Source organism: Moschus berezovskii, chromosome 20, assembly GCF_049115385.1.
Source record: "Moschus berezovskii isolate FMDL1 chromosome 20, NW_MosBer_1.0, whole genome shotgun sequence".
In the NCBI taxonomy this organism is placed as follows: domain Eukaryota; kingdom Metazoa; phylum Chordata; class Mammalia; order Artiodactyla; family Moschidae; genus Moschus; species Moschus berezovskii.
The window spans coordinates 23,016,248-23,032,603 of record NC_142479.1 but is presented as its reverse complement, the minus strand read 5'-3'; the positions used below and the strand labels follow the sequence as shown (position 1 = coordinate 23,032,603).

Genomic DNA, 16,356 nt, shown 5'->3' with positions numbered 1-16,356 from the left:
CTAAGTTAAAATGATGAATCTTTTTTTAAAATGAGAATTGTGGTACCATACGCAGAGCTACAAAACATTAGTGATGCTTTGGTGTACTTTCTCATACTCACCTTGTGTTTTTTTCCAGCTTCTCTTTCATTATTTTGTCTATCTTTCTTATCAGGAAAAAGGAATTCCTCATCTCCTTCAACGAATGCATATGGATCAATTTTAGGTTCTTGTTCTGAATCAGATGCTATTGCTGAAAGATACTGATTTTTAATCTGATATTGCTGCACTAATTCATCAGAAACTTTTAAAGGTTTCTTACATTGCACCATTAACCTGCATAAAAAATAAAATTAGAAAATTAATTATATTCTCCATAAAAGCACAAAAATTTCTGAAGTGACTAAGTATCATAAAATTTTCAGAATTATTTTCTTAAAAAAATAATTATTTAGAGATGATTTAAATTGCAATCCTCCATTTTACAAATGAAGAAACTGAGACATAGAAAGGTTATGTGATTTACTGAAGTCTCAAATTCTGCAACAAAGAAATGGAGCTAAAATCCTGGTCTCACAGTCTTTCACCAAAACGTGTTGTCTTTTGGTAATCCACTCCATTCCCAAATACTCAAGTGCATTAACCTGGACAAATTCATTCACTTGAAAGGGATTCATATCTAAACTGCTTCAGCACAGGAACTCTCAAAATTTTAGCTAAACAGTGAGACTACTTAACTTTTATACAATTTATACCTTTATATAATTTATATCTACTTCTATACAATTTATACCTTTACACAATGAAAGTGATTATCCTTTTCCTATTGCCATGAGTGGATATACTTTAAGTTTTAAAAAGTTTAAGAGGCTGATTTGTGTTTCATGAAAATAACAACTTTCTGTTGTATTATTTATCAACTGTAAATAATTCTAGCAAAACTTTTAGAATATTAAGTGGAGTTTCAGCACAAGTTATCTCAGAGGTTTTTACCAATCACATTGGAAAATAAGTTATTAGTCTTCTGGTTCTACTTCATGAATGATAAAATTATCTGTATACTCTCCTAAAATATCCAATAAAATGACAAAGGACAACAGAACAGGCAAGAAGACAACACTGAAGTTAGAAAGATGAACCACTAGAAATAGAAAAAAGTGAAGCAAAGGAAGTCACAACAAGCTGATCACATCACAAAACCCTGGAAATCGTAAGGACTTTTGAATGTCTCAAGACCAAGGTGCTTGGTGAGTGTGAACAGAGAAATGATTCACTTTCGGTCTGTATGACACTTTTAGACTCCTAAATTCATTTTCTCTATGGCTTGCAAAGCTGAGATTCCCACACTACCGTAACAATGGCAGCCCGGCTTCCAGTCAGATAATGCTTAAAATCTTGCCATGACTATTTTACCCTGAGTAAAAAACAATAGTCCTTATAATATCCTATATCAAAGCTTTCCATGCTCTGTCTCCTCTTTTCCCCTTCAGCTTCATCTTCTACTATTCTATTCCTCCCTCTCTCACTGTTCTTTCAAGGCCTTCCTTGATATTTCTCAACAGGTCAGACACACTCTTTTTATCTGGAACATTCCTCCTCCAAGCATCTGCACGGTCAACTCCCTCATTTCCTTCAACTCTTTAAATGTCACCTATTTATGAGACTATTTAAAATAAATCCACTGTCTCAACATTGGTCCCCCTTACCTGGCTTTACTTTTCCCTCCACAGCATTTATCTCTTAACATACTTTTGCTTATGCTCATGGTTTTCTGTCACTCCACTAGACAGATAAGCCTCTGAATGTCAGGGATTCTGTCTCCGTTTACTGAACTATCCCAAACGCCTAGAGTAGCGCCTGGAACATAGTAAGTGCTCAATAAATACTTGCTGAATTAATACATGAAATCTAAAAGCCACAGAGGATTGAGATACTGTGTTTGAATTAATAATTCTGAGATACAGTATGTTATACTTTGAAGTAATCACCTTTATTGGTCAGAAAATGATACTACTGCTGCTATTTGTCTGTCCTGGATATTAAGACAAAAAAATCATAAGAGAAATAAGGTTTGGAATCAGTGAAAGTATCTGCTAGTTTATAAACTATCTGAATGACAGAGCTATCACAGCTAGCTAATCTATTCACCAATGTCCAGCACTAGAAGCACTCTATACCCTATAGAGGCAATCACAAGAGTAACTGACATTTTCTCACAATGTTATCAAATATGATATATGTCACCATTATCTCAATGTGCCTCAGATTTATCTTCAAACTGAAATCTCAAATATACAAAACCTTTTTTCCATAGGAACATAGTGCTAACCCAACTGTCAATGGGGTATGTTTTACAGTTATCTGTTAGAATGGTTCTGTTCTATAAATAAGCATTTATTTCTTAAGAGAAGTTTTCTATCCCACCATATTAGATTAGATGCTAAATGTTTTCTGAAATGTCTATCAGATACCAACATAAATCATTAAACTAGTATTTCTAACTACTTTGACATGTATTTTCTTATTTAATACTTAAAGTCATGAAATAGGAACCAGAGGGTGTGCTCTCTGACTTGGATGTGAAAATTATGTTGGAAGAAATGGTCAAATAGTGGCAGGATTGGGGCAGGGAAGATTTTAAATATGCAAATACACATAACTATTCATAGAGGGAAAGTATAAGAACCTACCCCTCCACCCCCAGTCACTAACCTGAAAGGCTACTCTGTGTTGAGGTGAATAAAACAACTATTTTCATATTAAGCTGTCCTCTGGCAGAAGCATAAAAACCGCCACACTGTTCACGTAAGTAGCTGTTAAGCTAGTGGGCAGTAACATTAAAAAGAAAAATCCTACTGCACAGGGCTCTTTTAGTAATAAAAATGAGTAAACCAAATGCAATACCTAAAGACAACTTTTTGTTATTTTATTGAATGGTTCTCACAGCAAAGAAATGAAATGAAGTCAATGATATCAAGAGTATCAAGTCACAATAAATTAAAAATGTAATTATTTACATTATACATCCTTCTACATTTAAAACTGATAATAGAAACAAAAACTGTGATTATTTTTAAAAGAGATGCCAGATTAAAAACTCAAGTTAGCAATTCATCACTATCCAATTATAAAGTATACAGACACTTTTGTGAACAGGAACAACATACCTCTCCTTTTCTAAAAGGAACTTTCATATAAATCCAAATTGTTAACTACAGAGATAATTTCAGTAACACATAAAAGCAAATACAGACAAACTGGAAAAGAATGATTAGGTACAGCCATGAAAAGGAACCTTTGTAATGCCCAAAGCAAACCAAAATTACTTTTATTAATTAACTGTATCTCCTTCTTTTCACTGTGACAAAGCTACACACTACCCTAAAAAGTACTTGCAGAGAATTTAACATGGCGTACAGCTTATGTTTTTATGTCTTTATTCAAAAGAAATTCTTTCAGACAAGATGTAACAATATTTTAGAACTAGCAATTATAAAAGAAGGTAAGCGATAATTCAAGAACAGTTAATGATGAATTTAATAAATCTCAAAAAAATTAATAGTACCTTTTCTAATACCACCTCCAATATTCAGAACCAATCCTTAAACTGAGTCAAGCTAGCTGTCAAAGTATAGCTGTATTGCATTAAAGTAAGATATCAAATAAGACTTAGAAAAAAATCTTAAGAAAGAAAACTTAAAAGATTTAGAATACAGTAAATTAAAGCAAGTTTATTTCATCAGACATCTTTCTATGAAACAAAGTAATTAAAATCTATCTTTTAGAGATCAAATAATGCATTATAATAACTATATACATACAATAAAAATCTGATATATCACTAATGCAACATAAAAGCTAATTCTACTAATGGACATTATGGTTAAGATATCCTGATGTATCCTTTATACTGACCAAGACATCATGATAAGAACTATGCTCAAGTGCAGTTCTTTTCTCAGGGTTTAGAAAGATTCCTTGTGAATCAGAATAGCAGTGTTTTAAGCTGTCACAAATTCTACTAAAACTAAACTCTTGAAAAAATATGTCAAAAAGCAACTGTCATGTTTCTTAGCAGAAATTTTGCTTTTTAAAAAAATTTACAAGGTCTTAAGCCACTATTCTAAAACAGATGCCATCATTAACAAAGAAACTAAAATTAGACACAAAAAGAAAATAAAGATATTTGTCACAGATGTGTGTATCTTGTGTGGGAGATACGCTAAGCTCCACCCAACCTCTCTCTCCTCCAATTAAATTGTAACAAATCAGAAAAGGAATTTTGCTTTAAAGTGGCTACTAAAAAATGCCGCCCTGGATAAAGCACAAGCTGGAATCAAGTTTGCCGGAAGAAAATCAGTAACCTCAGATTTGCAGATGATACCACCCTTATGGCAGAAAGTGAAGAGCAACTAAAGAGCCTGTTGATGAAGGTGAAAGAGGGGAGTGAAAAAAGGTGGCTTAAAAGTCAACATTCAAAAAACTAAGATTATGGCATTCTGTCCCATCACGTCATGGTAAATAGACAGGAAAACAATGGAAACAGTGACAGACTTTATTTTCCTGGGCGCCAAAATCACTACAGATGGTGACTGCAGCCATGAAATTAAAAGATGCTTGCTCCGTGGAAGAAAAGCTATGAACAACCTAGACAGTGTATTAAAAAGCAGAGACGTTTCTTTGCCAACAAAGGTCCATCTAGTCAACGCTATGGTTTTTCCAGTAGTCATGTATGGATGTGAGTGTTGGACCATAAAGAAAGCTGAGTGTCGAAGAATTGATGCTTCTGAACTGTGGTGTTGGGAGAAGATTTTTGAGTCCTGTGAACTACAAGGAGATCCAACCAGTCAATCCTAAAGGAAATCAGTCCTGAATATTCATTGGAAGGACTGATGCTGAAACTCCAGTACTTTGGCCACCTGATGTGAAGAGCTGACTCATTGGAAAAGACCCTGATGTTGGGAAAGACTGAGGGCAGAAGAGGATGACAGAGGATGAGATGGTTGGATGGCATCACCAACTCGATGGACATGACTTTGAGCAAGCTTTGGGAGTTGGTGATGGACAGGGAGGCCTGGCGTGCTGCAGTCAGTGGGGTCACAAAGACTTGGACACAACTGAGTGACTGAACTGAACCGAGCTACTAAAAAATTTGGCATCAACTCCTGCACATGAAGCCTAAGAATAAAGGAAATGCTTAGAAATGATGAAGTAATTACTCTTCACAAGTCAAGTGGCCATCACCAACTAAAACTGATTAGCAAAATAAACAGTATGTCTTTCATCTACTTATTATTAATACCTATTACAACCCTTTAATACCAATCAGTGGAAAACTTCATTTATTTATGTCAAATGTAAACCGAATTGCCACTTAACAAAAATAAAGGTCTAAATTTCTCCTTCATTATTTCCTAAAAAAACACACATGTAAAAGTCAACTAGTATAAATTATTTTTTTAAATTTCTACTGATGCATTCTTTGCCACTCTTTGTGTTATAGATTTATTCTAATTGGCCATAAGGTTCTTTAGTCTACTCCACATCTATAAAATCCATCCATCCCTACTGCATCCTTCTAATTTCCTAGGGAGGTCCCTGTATCACCTTGTAAACAATATTTTGCTATTCTATTATACAGCCCCACCCTACTCTTGAGATTTCATTTCTCATCATGACATACCAAACCACTAAGCAGCACCCTATAATCTTTCCATACTAAGCTACTTAAAGCTTCTGATCTCTATAAATGGGATTATTTTCCACTCTGTCTCTGTGTTCCTACTATATTATATATATATCTATATCAGAGAATTTAATATTATTTTCCATTAGATTACAATTTCATTTTGGCCCAGGAACAAATTTATTTTATACTCCAACCTTACAGCATCTTGTATGTTACAGAAACTTCAGTTTTATTCAAATTGATAATGCATCTTTGAGGAATATGAATTTTAAAAAGATAATCTTCCTACAAAAGGAGAAAGAATAATGTAGGAGTTGCAACAACCTTCTAATTATTTAACCTCATTAAAATTAAGTGTTACACATTTTAAGACTTTCAAAACTCAAAGTATTGAAAAGGATGATAGTGACTGGGTAATAGGAATTCACAAATTTTTTTTTAATATAAAACAAACTAGGCTTTTGAATGGATTACTATATGGCCAGAAATGTGTTTGACATATTACATTTTTAAAAATATAGAATACTTCTACAAAGAATTTAAGAAGACTGTTTAAATGCCATTAAGGGAGTATAACAGTAATTTAGGGTATTTATAGTTCTTTTTAGAGAATTTACTTTTAATGATAAGGGACATCATCTGACTTTGTCAACTGGCTTTGCCATTTGCTGTAAGGAGATGACCAGTCCTCATGATTTCCCATCTCAAGTAGTATTAAGAGCAGGCACTTGAATTAATAAGTTATTTCAATAAGATCTCTTTAACTGTTGAGAAAAATAACTTTTGTTTCAGCACAATACAAACACAGAAGACCATGCCAGGTATTTTACTGTGGTTTGGAGAAACAGAGTATGGGAGAGCTCTCACGTGAAACTAATCATTAAACATGAGCATATCTAATATAATAATTTATTCCAGATTTCTATTTCTGTGAAAAGTTATTCGTGACATTAAAGGATCTCAACATGACTAACATTTCAGGCTGGAGAATTCCTTGTTGTACGGGATAATCCTATACATTGTAAGATTTTTAGCAGCATCCCTGGCCTCTATCAGATGGCAGTAGCACACTCCTGGTCGTGACAAACAATACATCTCTAGACATTGACAAATGTCACCTGGGAGGAGTGTGTGTGTGTGTGTGTGTGTGTGTGTGTGTGTGTAGGAGTGTGTGTGTGTGTGGGGGGCGGTGTCTGTGTATCAGATGTCAGTAGCACACTACCAGTAGGACACTTCCGGTCGTGACAAACAATATATCTCTAGACACTGCCAAATGTCACCTGGGAGGTGTGTGTGTGTGTGTGGGAGGTGTGTGTGTGGGAGGTGTGTGTGGGGGGGGGGCGGTGTCTGTGTATCAGATGTCAGTAGCACACTACCAGACGTAAGAAGGGCACGTCCAGTTGTGACAAACAATATATCTCTAGACATTGGCAAATGTCACCTGGGAGGGGGGTGTGTGAAAGGCAGCCAGAAACTGTTCCAATTAACAAGTACCGCCATAGAACAGGAACTCCAGGGGAAAAAAAAATCAACCAGATGATTAAAACATAAAAGACCAAAACTTCTAACCTACCAAGTATGAAAGTTATACTCCAGATAATATTTCCTAGTTCATGTAGCAGCGAAGCCTCTGAAGACTGACTTTCTGTGGTATCTACTCTAATCTAGTATTACAATACAAAAACAAGGATTCTACCTACAGGCAATTTATGATATAACACACATTTTAGTAGCTAGCATAACCAAACAGTATTCATGGGACATTTTTTAAAAACCCCTATTCTTTTTGCTGTTTGCTTTCTATGAGGTAGAAACAATGGTGACCAGTACCAGAGAGAGGCATGTTATTTCCTTCATTTACATAAACATGACCCAGAACCATTCTACTCTGCAGGCTACCTTTCTACACTATCCTTCTCATTCTTATTCAATGAGAAAAACGTCAAAGTAAGTTTAGAACAGACTCTAAGGTTCAGCTGTATTAATTTCTAAGGGACCTTCATTTCACTTAAAGATAACTCATGCAGTCAATACACTTAAAAGTTACAGCTAGAATTCTTAGATCTAATGACTATATCCATAAAAACTCACTCTTAATGTTCTTAAAACTGAAAATATTTACATCACTATTTTTTTAACATACATTTATTAAATAAGAAAATATAACATCTAGAAAGAAATAAGTTTTAAAATCATGAAGTAATTTAGGGCCATACTGTCATTTCATTCATCCAAGATTTGCTGAATGTCTACTAAATGCCTAGGACTGTTTTAGGGCGTGGGTGTGTGCACACAGGCCTGTGTATGTGTTTATGCTGGAAGAACACAGTAGTACACAAGACAAAATTTTTACTCTCATAGAGTTTACACTCTAATGGGGGAAGAGACCATTAACAAATATGCAATTTCAGGTAATTTATATATATATATATATATATATGGAAAACAGGAAAGTAGTTCACAGGTTAGGCAGTCACTTGGGGATTAAAGAGAAGCCACAGTTTAGTTACAGTGGTCAAGGAAAATACTTCCTGAGAAGGTAAATTTTGAGTTACACTGAACAAAAAGGAGTGAGCTCTCCTCCGCCCTCCCCACTGCCCCATAATGCAGTTCTAAAGGCCGTGAGGAATGACCTTAACTTTCTGACAGAACAGCAAGAACGCTGATGTGGTTAAGTCAGGAAGCAAACAGGAGAGTAGAAATACAAGTGAAGAACCAGGTATGCAGGAGATTGTGTAGAAACCTTACAGATGAGGAAAAGTATGGATTTTATTCTAATGTAAAGGGGAACTTCTTGTTTCCAAGACATCAGTTGTTTAACTTAGTAGTCTTCCATGATCATAAGGATATCCTAAAGTCCCTCAATTTCAAATTAATTTTAATTTTTAAAAAAGTCATATTAGAATGTATTTACAATTCAAAGTGCTAGACAAAGCACACAGATACATCTATTAAAATAATAATCAAGGAACTTTACAAGAAAATACATCTCTGTAGGGAAAATGAGAAGTTATAAATGGATCGGGCATTTTACTTTATCTCAGGGAAGCTCAATGAAACACATGAAAAAAAAGAAAAAAATAATCAACGAAACACTGTAGAGAAAGTTCATAGCTTAGAATATGCAAGAGAGGGCTAAAGGCAAACTACATTAACAACAGGAGAGCTAAACTGCCTAAAATCCAGAGAAAACTTCTAAACTTATCTCTAGAAAGAAATGAAAAAGCTGAAAACGGAGAAACAGAAAGTGTTCCTTTTTAAAAATAACCATTTTTTAATTGAAGCATAGTTAATTTACAGTGTTCTATTGCTTTCAGCTGTACAGTGATTCTGTTCTGTGTTCTGTGTGTGTTTATATACAATCTTTTTCAGATTCTTTTCTATTACCGGTTATTACAAGATATTGTAATATCATTCTCTGTGCTGTACAGCAGGTCTTTGTTGTTCATCTATTTTACATATACTAGTATGGATATGTTAATCTCAAACTCCTAATTTATCCCCCTCCTCTACCCCTGCCCCAGTCCTGAACGGTTCCTTTTTTTTGTAAATTATTATTTCATTTTTTTTTTTTAATTTTAATTGGAGGCTAATTACTTTACATTATTGTATTGGTTTTGCCATACATTGACATGAATTGCCCTGAGGTTTCCTTTTCTAAGAAAAATGAATAAATAACCTGCTGAAGGCACAAGATCTGTCATTCTTTTTATTCTGAAAGTTTAGGTATAAGGCCTCCCCTCCAAAACATCCCCTACCCCATTACCATAAAGCAAAGTGTTTGGAACTGATACACAATTGATACTGAAATATTTATTGAATGAGTAAGTCCTGCCAATTGACAAGGTTCTATCTTTACACACAAATTTCCACTCAGTTCCTCTATTCCCTCATGCTAAAATGTGTAAGATGAGTAGCTTCCCTGGTGATCCAGAGGCTAAGACTCTGCACTTCCAATGCAGGGGGCATGGGTTTGATCCCTGATCAGGGAACTAGGATCCCATATGTTGCAGAGCCAAAACAAATAAATAAATAAAATGTGTAAGATAAACAATAATATGATGAGAATCAGTATAGTAAAGAAGAAGACCAAAACAAAGTACTTCCAAAGGAAAAAAAAATTACAGGCCATTTAACAAGGGGGTGCTATTTTTTTAAAATTTAGAAATTAAAAACACAGGAATAATAAATATTAAAACTTTAAGAAAAGAGCTATAAGTTGAGGAATCCCCTCAGGGGAAAAAAAAGATGAGAGAAAATATAAAAGTTCAAGATCTGAATTCTAGAAATTCCACAGAGAATGCAGGAAAAAACAGAGACATTATCCAAGAAAAAAGTAACTTACAGTGATAGGACAAAAAAAAAAAAAAGACTTCAAGTTAAACCAGCCGTCCTCAAAAGTTCGGTACCAGGAATGAATAAAAGATCACTACATATTCTTGTGAAATTTTAACATTCTAAGCAAAAGAATTTGCTTAAATTTTGCAAAATTTGCTTAAAATTTTTCACTGACGACAGACAGAAAAGGAAATGTAATCTCAGGACACTACTTGGCCTTGTATTGATAAACAGGTAGATAGTTTTAATGACTTATTATAAGAGTAAAATGAATATAATGGTTGGTTCTCACCTTTAAAAAAAAACACTAACTGATTCACTTTGCTGTACACCTGAAACTAACACAACACTGTAAATCAACGATACTGCAATAAAAAATTAGGGGAAAAAACCCTACTATAGATAAAAATGCAAAAAGCTGTGGGACAGATGATAATCAGAACAACAGAAAAAGTAAAGGGAGACCTGAAAGTAAGACCATTTTTGCCCCAAAGTACATTATACATAACGTTTATGTACGACATAGTTTGTGGACAAAGAAAGCAGACCACAGAAGAGACGAAGGTATCTGTAGTACATATAACACAAGATTAATAGCCAGAAGATACAAAGAATAAATCAGGGTGGGGGGGGAGGTGAAAGACCAAAAACGGACTAAAAATTATATCCAAAGCATATATAACTAATATTAAGATTAATAACCAGAATATGAAAGGAACAAATCAGGGGGGAAAAAGAAAATAGACTAAATTATGATGTATAGGCGCATAAACACTTTAAGTGCTGCTTAACCTTACTGCTGCTGCTAAGACAATAATATGCCATTCTGCATGCAGCAGACTAAAAAATTAAAAGTCTCTTAACACCAAGTACTGAGGAAAATGTACAGTAGATATTCTTATACTCTGCTATCTGATGAGGGTGTAAACTAGTATAGTTTAGAAAGTAATTTGGCAACAACCTTTAATGCTGAATATCAATATATGCCATGGCACAGCAATTCCACTTTGCTATATTCCCTAGAGGAATTCTTACATACAAGTGTACAAGGAAATGTGTACAAAAAAATTCACTGCTACATCTTTTGTGAAAAACTGAAAATAATCAACATGCCATCTCAAGAGAGTAGATAAATTGTGTAAATTTTGGCTAATATATTTTATTCATAACAAAGAAATACTAGAAAGCAAGTGAAATTAATTAACTAGAGCCACAAGTATAAAAACATGTATAGAAGTGATAAATACCAAATTCAGGACGGTGGAAGGAAGAATAGAGGAAAAATAATAGTATACAGAAGTGCTAATTGTATGTAAAATCCTTAAGTTGGCTGATGGACCAACTTAGTTGATGGATAAATGTTATTATTTTCTCCGCTTTTTTGTGACTAAAATATTTCATAATAAAGAAGTAACCTGAGGAAAAAATACAGTAGAGAAATTATCCAAAATTAATACTCAACTACTGAAAGGATTTCTTATTGTAAATCCAACCCTGAAACCATTCTGGCATCTATTAAGAACTCACATCATTTCCACCCTTAAATTTTAATTGACTATTAAAAAAAATACATACTCTGTAACTGATGTTACACTTTCCTGTCCAAAAGGTCCAACTGGATCATCCTTGAATTTATCACTTGGAAGCTGAGGTGGTAAAAACTCTAAATCTTTTTTCTTTGGGACCTTGTAATACTTCCAGGCTATATTAGCTTCATCTTCTTCCAAGTTTACTGCTGTACCAACATATATTGTAGGTTCTACCGCTTCCTGGAATTGAGCTGGGAAAGACTGAGATAAACTGTCTATCCCATCTTCCACTGGTTTAGAAGGAATCAAGGGATCCGGTGTTGGCATTTGATAAAAATGTTGACTTTGCGGAGTTGAGGGTGTTTTAGTCACTCCTTCATCAACCACATCACAGGGGTGAGGACTAAGTGGGGGTGGTTGAGGTGAATTTGCCATTTCAGTGGCATGCATTTGAGGAGTCTTTGCTACATCATTAGTTCGGATATTTGAAAATCTCACTTGACTGTCTGGAGCAGAGATCACAAGTCTTTGGCTGGCTGAATCTGTGTCCATGCCAACATCATCACTAACAGATACACGATGGTGAAAAGGAGTCAAGGGGCGTTTTTGTGGTTTTTCACTCTTTTCTTGCTTTTCATTGGTCTTGTGCTTCGGAAGTACTTGTTGTTGCTGACTTAAAGATGGTGCCTGTCCTTGTTGTCCAGGATTTCTAGGTTTGAGATTTTTGTGCCTGAAAAGTTAAAAGAAAGGTATATTTATAGCATAACTATTATATCAAAGTATATAAGTTAACAGTATTAAAAATTTCAGATGTCATTTGTTTTTCACACATAATCCTAAAATTATTTACATTGACATAGGAAAATTCTGTTTAGTGGCCTAAAACTAAGGCTATGCAGAAAACATCATAAAAGTCAATTCTCTCATGCTCACTTAATATGTGATCAGACAGGCAAAGGTGATTTGCCTTATAAAATTTAAGTATCTTAGTATCTGAATATAGAGATAAGTTTCTAGTTAAGATAAAAAGGTATAAAATGGACTCAAATTCATCCATTTAACCTTCTCCACTGAGGGAACATACTGAGATACCCTTCTGTGCAGAGCCTGGGACCTCTTACTGTACAGGAGGGTAAAAAAGCATGAAAGTTAAAACTGCAGTTACACTGAAACGACACAAGAGTAACCCATTATTACCATGACACCAAAATCAAAGACACTTTAAGAAAAGGAAATCATAGAACAAAATTCCTTAAGAAAACAGATGTACTTGGTGATTACATGGTTGTATATATTTGTCAGAACTCAAAACTGCCCACCTGAGAAGGGTGAGTGTTACTCTATTAAAATTATACCGCAATAAATTTCACTTAAAAAAAACACACAGATGTAAATCAGTAACAAAAAATAAACAATTGAGGAATGCATAAATTAAAAACATCATAATCAAATGGGATTTGCACCATGAATGTAAGGTATAACATTCATAAGGAAAAAAAAAACAGTATTGCTCATTATAGTAACAGAATAAAACTGAAAACTATATCTCAATAAATATAGAAAAAACATGACAAAATTCAATACTTATTCATATAAAAAGATTCAGATAGCAAGTACCAGAACTTAATCCAATAAAGTTCAGTTCAGTCGCTCAGTTGTGTCTAACACTTTCCGATCCCATTGACTGCAGCACGCTAGGCCTCCCTGTCCATCACCAACTCCCAGAGTTTACTCAAACTCATGTCCATTGAGTCGGTGATGCCATCCGACCATCTCATCCTCCGTCATTCCCTTCTCCTTCCGCCTTCAATCTTTCCCAGCGTCAGTGTCTTTTCAAATGAATGAGTTCTTTGCATCAGGTAGCCAAAGTACTGGAGTTTCAGCTTCAGGACTGATGTCCCTTAGAATGGTCTGGCTGGATCTCAGTGCAGTCCAACGGACTCTCAAGAGTCTTCTCCAATAACACAGTTCAAAGCATCAGTTCTCTGATGATCAGCTTTCTTTATGGTCCAAATCTCATATCCATACATGACCACTGGAAAAACCATAGCTTTGACTAGACGGACCTTTGTTGGCAAAGTAATGTCTCTGCCTTTTAAAATGCTGTCTAGGTTGGTCACAACTTTTCTTCCAAGGAGCAAGCGTCTTTTAATTTCATGGCTGCAGTCAGCATGTGCAATGATTTTGAAGCCCCATCAAAATAAAGTCTGTCACTATTTCCTGTTTCCTCGTCTATTTGCCAGGAAGTGATGAGACCAGATGCCATGATCTTAGTTTTCTGAATGCTGAGCTTTAAACCAACTTTTTCTACTCTTATACTTGCATCAAGAGGCTCTCTAGTTCTTCTTCACGTTCTGCCATAAGGGTGGTGTCATCTGCATATCTGAGGTTATTGATATTTCTCCCGGCAATCTTGATTCCAGCTGGTGCTTCATCCAGCCCAGTGTTTTGCATGATGTACTCTGAACAGAAGTTAAATAAGCGGGGTGACAATATACGGCCTTGACGTACTCCTTCCCCTATTTGGAACATGTCTGTTGTTGCATGTCCAGGTCTAACTGTTGCTTCCTGATCTGCATACAGATTTCTCAGGAGGCAGGTTTTTGGTGGTCTGGTATTCCCATCTCTTGAAGAATTTTGCAGTGTGTTGTGATCCACACAGTCAAAAGCTTTGCCATAGTCAATAAAGCAGAAGTAGAGATTTTTTAAGAATTCATGTGCTTTTTCTATGATCCAACAGATGTTGGCAATTTAATCTGTGGTTCCTCTGCCTTTTCTAAAACCAGCTTGAAAAGCTGGAAGTTCACAGTTCGTGTACTGTTGAAGCCTGGCTTGGAGAATATTGAGCATGACTTTACTAGCATGTGAGATGAGTGCAACTGTGCAAAGTTTGAGCATTCTTTGGCATTGCCTTTCTTTTGGATTGGAATGAAAACTGACCTTTTCCAGTCCTGTGGCCACTGCTGAGTTTTCTAAATTTGCTGGCATATTGAGTGCAGCACTTTCACAGCATCATCTTTTAGGATTTGAAATAGCTCAACTGGAATTCCATCACCTCCACTAGCTTTGTTCATAGTGATGCTTCCTAGATCCACTTGACTTCACATTCCAGGACATTTGGCTCTCTAGGTGAGTGATCATATCATCGTGATTATCTGGGTCATGAAGATCTTTTTTTGTATAGTTCTTCTGTGTATTCTTGCCACCTCTTCTTAATATCTTCTGCTTCTGTTAGGTCCATACCATTTCTGTCCTTATTGCACCCATTTTTGCATGAAATGTTCCCTTGGTATCGCTAGAAGAGCTAGAAGACTCCATGTGTGGGTGGAGTCTTTTCTTGTGTTGTTGGAAGAGGGTGTTTGCTATGACCAGTGCGTTCTCCTGGCAAAACTCTATTAGCCTTTGCCCTGCTTCATTCTGTACTCCAAGGCCAAATTTGCCTGTTACTCCAGGTGTTTCTTAACTTCCTACTTTTGCATTGCAGTCCCCTATAATGAAAAGGACATCTTTTTGGAGTGATATTTCTTGAAGAGCTCTCTAGTCTTCCCCATTCTATTGTTTTCCTCTATTTCTTGGCATTAATCACTGAGGAAGGCCTTCTTATCCCTCCTTGCTATTCTTTGGATCTCTACATTCAGATGCTTATATCTTTCCTTTTCTCCTTTGCCTTCTGCTTCTCTTCTTCTCACAGCTATTTGTAAGGCCTCCTCAAACAACCATTTTGCCTTTTTGTATTTCTTCTTCTTAGGGATGGTCTTGATCCCAGCGTCCTATACAATGTCATGAACCTCTGTACATAGTTCTTCAGGCACTCTATCAGAGCTAATCCCTTGAATCAATTTCTCACTTCCACTGTATAATCCTAAGGGATGTGATTTAGGTTATACCTGAATGGTCTAGTTGTTTTCTCTACTTTCTTCATTTTAAGTCTAATTTGGCAATAAGGAGATCATGATCTGAGCCACAGTCAGCTACTGGTCTTGTTTTTGCCTACCGTATAGCGCTTCTTCATCACTGGCTGCAAAGAATATAAGCAATCTAATTTCAATATTGATCACATGGTGAGAGTCCATGTGTGGAGTCTTTTCTTGTGTTGTTGGAAGAGGGTGTTTGCTACGACCACTACGTTCTCTTGGAAAAACTCTATTAGCCTTTGCTTCATTCCGTGCTCCAAGGCCACATTTGCCTGTTACTCCAGGTGTTTCTTGACTTCCTACTTTTGCATTCCAATCCCCTATAATGAAAAGGACATCTTTTTGGAGTGTTAGTTCTAGAAGATCTTGTAGGTCTTCATGGAACCATTCAACTTCAGCTTCTTCAGCATTACTGGTCAGGGCATAGACTTGGATTACGTGATACTGAATGGTTTGCCTTGGAAACAAACAGAGATCATTCTGTCGTTTTTGATGCTGCATCCAAGTTCTACATTTTGGACTCTTTTGTTGACTATGATGGCTACTCCATTTCTTCTAAGGGATTCTTGCTCCCAGTAGTAGGTAAAAATGTCATCTGAGTTAAATTCCCTCATTCCAGTCCATTTTAGTTTGCGGATTCCTAAAATGTCAATGTTCACTCTTGCCATCTCCTATTTGACCACTTCCAGTTTGCCTTGATTCATGGACCTAACATTCCAGGTTCCCATACAATAATTGCTCTTTACAGCATCGGACTTCCATCATCAGTCACGTCCACAACTGGGTGTTGTTTTTGCTTTGGCTCCATCTCTTCATCCTTTCTAGAGTTATTTCTCCACTGATCTCCAGTAGCATATTGGGCACCTACTGACTTGGGGAGTTCATCTTTCGCTGTCCTATCTTTTTG

The 16,356-nt window shown here is 35.7% G+C and overlaps 1 protein-coding gene across 1 annotated transcript in view; it reads right to left on the bottom strand.

Moving 5' to 3' along the window:
- The window catches only part of MED13 (mediator complex subunit 13), a 96,755-nt gene that overhangs the window by 42,448 nt on the left and 37,951 nt on the right, over positions 1–16,356 (bottom strand). The window contains exons 9-10 of the mRNA XM_055399971.2: positions 11,582–12,265; positions 102–315 (exon numbers count right to left, since the gene is read on the bottom strand). Of these exons, the coding sequence (XP_055255946.2) occupies positions 102–315; positions 11,582–12,265 (898 nt within the window). The remainder of the gene's footprint in view (positions 1–101; positions 316–11,581; positions 12,266–16,356) is intronic.